This window comes from Onthophagus taurus, chromosome 6, assembly GCF_036711975.1.
Source record: "Onthophagus taurus isolate NC chromosome 6, IU_Otau_3.0, whole genome shotgun sequence".
Classification (NCBI taxonomy): Eukaryota; Metazoa; Arthropoda; class Insecta; order Coleoptera; family Scarabaeidae; genus Onthophagus; species Onthophagus taurus.
Window position 1 is genome coordinate 15,122,950 of NC_091971.1, and position 8,153 is coordinate 15,131,102.

The 8,153-nt window shown below is 32.9% G+C and overlaps 1 protein-coding gene across 1 annotated transcript; it reads left to right on the forward strand.

The window, feature by feature from the left end:
- The first annotated feature begins 3,782 nt into the window (after positions 1–3,782).
- Positions 3,783–5,061, forward strand: LOC111414727 (uncharacterized). Its single transcript, XM_023046162.2, has 3 exons — positions 3,783–3,942; positions 3,997–4,496; positions 4,555–5,061. Exons 1-3 carry the CDS (start codon positions 3,919–3,921, stop codon positions 4,985–4,987), a joined length of 957 nt encoding a protein of 318 aa, XP_022901930.1. The 5' UTR covers positions 3,783–3,918; the 3' UTR covers positions 4,988–5,061.
- Positions 5,062–8,153: the final 3,092 nt, after the last annotated feature.

The following is an 8,153-nucleotide window of genomic DNA, read 5'->3' on the forward strand; positions in this document are numbered from 1 at the left end:
GACACCCATCATTTTGCAGCCATATAGTTTGTCTTTGTTCCAAACTCAAATCTTCTAGTAACGGTGGTAAGGCGTCATCTATAAAATTTCGGTACTTTTTCCCATTCAGCACACCATAAAGTAAGGACAGATCAATCAAACATTAACCGATCAAGGGCGTTAATGTTCTACCTCACGTAACTATCTCGTATTTTCAACACTCCATTAGTGCATGTTATGTCTATTAACTAGTCCGTGATTTGTAAAAGTAGACTCATCCGAGAATAGCAGAAGTTGAGGTTCAGCCGCATTCATTCTTGTGCCCATTGACAAAATATTAACCGATTTTGAAGTCACCTCCATGAAGGTTTTGATGCAATGACATATGGTATGGGTGATACTTCTTGCGCTTTAATATTCTTAAAATGCTGGTGTTCGATATTACGGCATCAATTGCAAGTCGTCTAGAGCTAACTTGAGGGTTTATCTCAATGCTAGCTAATACCGCAATTTCCTTTTCTTCCATAGTTACAGTTGCTCCCCGAGTTCCTTTTCCTGCTTTCACATTTTCAGTGATAGTGAAATCATTTACAACTCTGTAAAAGGCACTTGAAGGCATATTTCGATCAGGAAAACGCGTTCGATACAAAACTATGCTATCAGCAACTTTTTTGTCACTTCCTCCGTACATAAAAATCATGTGGACTTTTCTGCCACGCTTAGAGTATCCATGATGTAATACATATAATACATACATTATAATACATACATATAATCTAATGACTTAATTTAAACACTTTGCCTTGATGTAAAACGATGGAATGAATTCAGAATTTGTAGCGGAGCAGTTTTTATGCTAATTTAGTTTTACCTGCTACATTTTAAAACAATCGGAAATTTCGACATAAGCAGTTCCACGAATTCTTGTATTTTATGTCTTATTCTATTATCACTTATAAAATGGACAAAGGTCGGAACTTTTTAAAGCTTTTTCCAAAGGTATATCCAACAACCCAGGTCACCCGATGTACCTTTTTGGATTTTTTTGTTGAGCGTTCTGAAATAGATTTTTTTAGACGCCCAACCCAACCCAACTTTTGTCCATAGATTCAGATTTTGCACTCAAAAATATAGAGTGCCATTTAAAAAAATTGGTCGTGACCTTCATATTACTTTCAAAATAAGGTCAATGTCTAAAATGTTATCATCATATGGGTTCCCCCTTCGTAAGAACAATTTTTATTTCGATAATTTTTATGTTAAATAAACCGTTTTCCAGATAATCGCTTGTCTTAAGTTAAATGGATCATCCTGGATATTCTGAGTTTTATGCTTTTGCTTTTAAATATGTTTGCGAGAACAAAGTAAGCTTTGTTGACAAGCGCGATTCTCCATCCTCTTCACCAAGAGCTTGTCAGATCCACCCTAAGATATTTAAACTCTTAGAGGTTCGATTTGGTCTTCTGTAATCTTGTTGGTCGCGGAACATGAAACATGACTTTTTTTTCCTTATTAGTGTTTTCGCTGCTTCCTTCAACGTTTCATATGTCTCCTCTGCTTCTTTTCTTGTTTTGCTCATGATATTAATATCGTCTGCGTATGCAGCCAGTTGGACGGTTTTATTAATAAGCAGGTTGACTTTTCCTATTTTCATCTTCTTGATAAAGTATTCAAGTGTTAAGTTTTATAATGTTGGGCCAGCCCATCTTCCTACTTTAGTCCTTGGGCGATGTTAATTGTTCCTGTTAACTAGTTTTGTAAGCAGACCTCTGTGTTTGTTAGTGTGGCTTTAACAACTCTTATTAGTTTTGAGGGTATATTAAATTTTCTAAGTATTTTAAATAACTGTTCTCTGTCAACAGAGTCGTATGTTTGTTCTCACTCAAGATCTGGCCCCGCGGTATACCACGTACAGCAAGTGTAGGGTCTTAGAGAAGTTGATTTTCGATCATGAATGTATTTTGTAACTGGTTTCTACAGCAGTGTATCTTTCCGAACTTCCAATCCATTGTGCTTTTTACTGATGAAGCACTTTTTCATAATGACCACCAATGAGCTGCAGAAAATCCTCACGCGATTAGACAATCAAGACATAAACAACATTTTTTAAGCAATATCTGGACTGACATTCTTGACGATTATTTAATAGGACCAATGTTTTTACTTAAACAGATTAAATAGACAAGATTACATAATTTTTTTTGAACAAGAGTGTGTTAATAGAGGGAGATTCGGGGAGGAATGTTAAATTAGTAAGGGAGAAGATAACGATGCGGGAACCAGCCATGCTGTGGCCTAAGGCGATACTCTATGACGTGGACAGAGAGATGAGCGAGGGGGTGATGTTACAACAGTTGTGGGGTAAAAACATAGAACAAGGGGTTGGGATGACTTCAGAAAGCAAGTCAAAATATTATTCAAGACTAGCAGAAGAAAACTGGGGGTAGTAAATTAATATGTCATGGAAGTATCAGGGAGGGTGAGAAGGGAGGTTACAAGGTTTGGAAGGGTATACATTGGGTTATTGCCATTGAAAATAGACGATTTTAGGTGTCAGGGCTTTGGGCATCTCCAGCGTTTCTGCAAACTGGAGGTGGAGAACTATGTGGCAATTGCAAAGCTAGGAGGAAGGATGGCAGACATGAAACGAGGGATAGAAACTGTGGGGAATACCACATAGCGACGGAGTTGGCGGAGAGAAGTATTAATTGTGGGGACATGGAGAGAAGGTTCAAAGGAAGGAAGCGGATTACTGTGTTGATCAAAAAACTAAAGGAGAGGGAGGGACAAAATTGGTTTTCTGGAACGGGGCGGGAATATTAAACAAAGAAGGGCAATTCTGGGAATATTTGAAGAGATTTGAGGTGATAGGTATGGTGGAGACATGGGTGGATGGAAGAGAGTAGGAGAAAATACATAATTTTTTTGAAAAATGATCTACCTCAAGGAGTACTCAAATAATACTTTTCCGAATCGAAGAAGTGGCCACCATGTTCTTCAGATTGCACTTCCCATAGATGTTTTTTAAGGTGCCACCTAAAACAACTTGTGTATTCTACATCGATTCAACTTTACAAGAACTAGCAATCAAAGAACCGTTTTGAAGAATAGTTTGGTGTAGTCCGGTGTAATTCTTGAGCGAGTATTACTCCGGAAAAGGAAATTTTGGGCACTTACTCTAACTGTTGCGAAATTCGTTCATATTATTTTAATAAAAATTGTTAGTGATTTACAATTTTGGAATTCACACGTAACTTTTTAAGGAAGGAAAAATACAGGGTGTTATTTCTTTATTCATTATTAAAATCGTCGTGTTATTTTTGATTTGACCAACATGATACAAAAATAACTTTATTAAAATCAATGCGTCGTAAGAAGATTAATAAGCCATTACATCATTTTAGATCCTGCTAGTTATTAAAAAACATTAAGATTAGGTGTCATAAAGGAGAAGTATTACTATTTTATATTACACGTGACTATAAAATTACATATAATTAATTATTTCTTGTTAAGCTTCCAACCTAACTCCCCATTCATACACGTGAAATAATGGTTATTAAAATTGATTGCGTAACGTGTTGATTGGATCTTTCGATTTATTAAAATTAGTGAACCGGAAAGAAGACGAAACAATATAAATTTTAAACCGAACATAAGAGCGTGCCCATGAAATTCCCGATCATTGCCACACAACCGGATCATGTGAACTTCTTGAAATGACGCCTTAGAGATGAGCCAAGGTCGTTTTACATACCTGCTGCATTAGAATTAAATACTTTTGACAACGCTTTTCTCGATAGATGGGGCAAAAGTGCATCATCTTCAATGCAATTAATTCTGCGAAGGTGGGATTTTATGGTATAAATAGAAAGATGAGCACTTCGAGGCGTGTACTTTATTAATTGTTGTGTTTTTGCGTGCTCATCTTCAGCCGAGATGATTTCCTCTTTCTCGTTCCTGGTAATACAAAAAAATCATACTTAAAAATTTTTTCCATCTTTATTTATCATTTAGATTTTTTATTTGCTCATTTTATCGTCGAAATCCGAAGATGTTCGTTTGGATATATTACCACCAGAAGAAGCCAAGCAAATAATCGATTCCAAAGATCAAACTTTGAAATACGCACCAAAAATTGATTCGAACGTCCCAGCTGTTAGAGTGTTAGGAAAAACTCCAACGAACGTTTTAGAAGACATTTACTTGGCCAATCAATATCACGGTCAAGATGGACTTGGAAGTTATTTATATGGTTATTCAGTACCTGATATCGCTAAAACTGAGAAAAAACAAGCTGGAGGTGATCTAAAAGGTTCCTATCAATACATCGTCGATGATGGAAAAGAAATTAAAGTCGAGTATTGGGACGATGGTACAGGATTTCATCAAGTTGATAATACTGCGGAGATAGCACCCAAACAAGTTGATGATTCACCAGATGTTAAAGCAGCTAAAGAAGAATTTTTTAAAAGATGGCACGAAGAGGCACAAAGAAATAGTCAAGGATCTAACCCGTAACTTTATTATTTTTTTATTTAATTATTTTTATTAATTCTATAACACACTTTTTAGACCTCCAAATATACCAGGATCAGCACACCCAGGTCAAAATTATCCCCATGGCGCTCAGGGTTCAGGATTTAGCTCGAATTTAGCTGGGCAACAACAACCGGGACAAGGAGGGGGTCAATATCAACAACCTAATTTGCAATCTGCCACTGGACCTGCTCAAGTTTTAAATCAACGTCCAAATTATGGCCAACAATCGCCGAATGATAATACTGGTGATGGAGGTAATTGGAAGTATGAACCAACACCGGAAGAACAAGGACCTCCACATGGTTTCTTTTATAACGTTGATTACCCTGTTGGAATTATTGTTAATAAACAAGGACAACAAAAAAGGGAAACACTTCAGGATATTTATGTAAAAAATAAAGAAAATTTTGAAAGGTCCGTTTTTGAAGGAATGGGAAATGCTAGCGGATATCAAGCTCATGGATAATTTAATTTTATTTTTTATTAAACAAATATTCTTAATTTATAAATTAACCGAATTAAACATACTAAATAAACACATTTTTGTTTTTTTATGGATAAATCATGTTTTGATTAAAATAATCATTCATTTTTTTTTGATCCAATTGTTGTTTCGGCAATAAAACAACATAAGACATAGGTCTGGGTTGATTCGGGTTTATAAATGTATTAATAATCGGAACTCTTTGGAAAAAATCCCCAATGTTTGATGGAATCCCTGATACAATGTTATTTACGACATCCGGCACGTTTACTTCTATTGGTAACCAATCGATTTGACTAATAATTTGTTGCCAAAAAAATTTTTGATTTATGTTATTCATATTCATTGTATTAGGACCATATCTATAAATAAAGTAAAGTGATTTAGTTATAGTAAAATCTTAATATAACGGATTAATACAGGGAAGAGACTGTTCGTAACACTTAAAAGTCTGTTTTGTCTGAAGATGCACTGCTAAACCCAAAACTTTTTAGGGTTAGTTTTAGTTCAATGAAAAATATACAACAATTTAGCACTGAATAACAATTAAAACTATAGCTAACACTAGCACTAGAACTAACATTAGACCTAGAACTAAAAATATTCGGGTTTAACCGTGCGTCTCTTAAAATGGCCAAGTTGTTACTCAGTGCTATGTGCTTGTATATTTTTATTGAACTCAAAGTAGAACTAATACTAGAGAGCTAAACACAAGAAACAGATTCACTCAAACAATTTTTTCGAATTTTTCAATTTTCGCCGATTAAGTTTTAAAAATTCGTATAAAATCCATTTCTTGGAATATGAGTACAAAAATTTCCCAAAATATTAATAAAAGTGTCCTCTTTCCAATGAACCAACACGTTTTGAAAAATAACTTTTACTTTTTAAGAAAACAATGTTTGTTGTTTTGATAAAATTTTCGATGTTGCAATTTTCATCGATAACTTTCAAAATTCGCTATAAAATTAATTTCTTGAAGGCTCCTTGTGGAAATATCACCAATTATTAATTAAAGTATCCTCTTTTTAATGCAAAAAGCCATTTTGAAAAATCGCTTTTATTTTTTGAGAAATAAATTTTTGAAATGATTGACAATCTTTTCGAATTTTTCAATTTTTGCCGATTAAATTTTAAAAATTCGTATAAAATCCACTTCTTGGAATATGAGTACAAAAATTTCCCAAAATGTTAATAAAAGTGTCCTCTTTCCAATGAACCAACACGTTTTGAAAAATCACTTTTAGTTTTTGAGAAAACAATATTTGAAGTTTTGATAAAATTTTCGATGTTGCAATTTTCATCGATAACTTGCAAAATTCGCTATAAAATTAATTTCTTGAAGGCTCCTTGTGGAAATATCACCAATTATTAATTAAAGTATCCTCTTTTTAATGCAAAAAGCCGTTTTGAAAAATTGCTTTTAGTTTTTGAGAAAAAAATTTTTGAAATGATCGACAATTTTTTCGAATATTTCAATTTTCGCCGATTAAGTTTTAAAAATTCGTATAAAATCCATTTCTTGGAATATGAGTACAAAAATTTCCCAAAATGTTAATAAAAGTGTCCTCTTGCCAATGAACCAACACGTTTTGAAAAATTATTTTTAGATTTTGACAAAACAATATTTGAAGTTTTGATAAAATTTTCGATGTTGCAATTTTCATCGATAACTTTCAAAATTGGCTATAAAATTAATTTCTTGATGGCTCCTTGTGGAAATATCACCAATTATTAATTAAAGTATCCTCTTTTTAATGCAAAAAGCCGTTTTGAAAAAGCGCTTTTAGTTTTTGAAAAATAAATTTTTGAAATGATTGACAATTTTTTCGAATTTTTCAATTTTCGCCGATTAAGTTTTAAAAATTCGTATAAAATCCATTTCCTGGAATATGAGTACAAAAATTTCCCAAAATGTTAATAAAAGTATCCTCATTCCAATGAACCAACACGTTTTGAAAAATCACTTTTAGATTTTGAGAAAACAATATTTGAAGTTTTGATAAAATTTTCGATGTTGCAATTTTTTTGATGCTGATTTAACTAACCATAATCAATTAAAACTAGACCTACCGTCCTAGATTTATAAGTCGTATAAACAACTCGGGGAATACCCCGAGTTTATACTAACATTTATATTTAAATATACTGATGATAGTAATATTATAGATGTTAGTTATATTGAGGTTTTACTGCAATTAATTTTTCTTACCCCATATACTGAATAGGTCTGAAAGTAACTAATGGAGCACTATAAACTAAGTTAAAAGTGATTAAAAAAATACTGCATATCTTCATTTTGAAAGTAAAGAAGAACTGGTTGTTGTTGTTCGAATAACAGCGACTTACTATCTTTTTGGTACGTTGCCATCAGCTTTTAAATTACTGTCACGAACTTACCATTTCAAAAAATTTTTACAGTTACGTTTTAGCAGGTGCTCATTACACATTCGTTTTCGAGAAGAAATCTCACAAAAGGTAAGGATTTAAAGAAGATATCATCATTATTTAAAACTGTTTTTCTTGAGAAAAAAAATTAATTAGTATCATTTATTTAATCAACATCATTTATTATTCGAACTTGTAACTTATAAAGAATACAAAAACCAATAATACATAAAATCCGTTAGATTAAGTATTTTAATTTATAGTTTATATCGTTTACCGTTTTTTATTCTTCCTGCCAAGAATTATTGAAGTTTGAATATGGCTCGTTCCATACACATTTTCATTATTAAATTGTACAGTTTGATTCGTTACATGAATAACTTGGTGCTGATTCGAAATTGACTCGTTATGTTTTTGTTCGTTTTCTTTTTCATCGTCTTTGATTATTTCAAACAACAATTCTTCGGTGGTTGTTTCAAAACTTGCCAAAAATGCTTCATCTTCCGGTGATAAAGTATAAACTGGTTTATCCCACGTCGGTGGTCGGCTTAAATCTTCATGAATAAAAACAGAATTATGCGATTGAATTCTTTGTAAGAAATATTCCAAAATTGGTCCAAATTTGCTCACCGTTCCATTACTTGGCGTAAATAATTTAATAGGAAAGAAATTCGTTGCGTTATTATTTTTTATGGTGTTAAATATTTTTTGCCAAAACGATTCGGGTTTTACCACATTAATTGTATTGAAGACGTTCATA

Coding starts and splice junctions, on each gene's coding strand:
- LOC111414727 (XM_023046162.2), top strand. CDS start 3,919: ATGATTTCCTCTTTCTCGTTCCTG. Junction 3,943..3,996: donor TTTCCTCTTTCTCGTTCCTG/GTAATACAAAAA, acceptor TTTATCATTTAG/ATTTTTTATTTGCTCATTTT. Junction 4,497..4,554: donor AATAGTCAAGGATCTAACCC/GTAACTTTATTA, acceptor CACACTTTTTAG/ACCTCCAAATATACCAGGAT.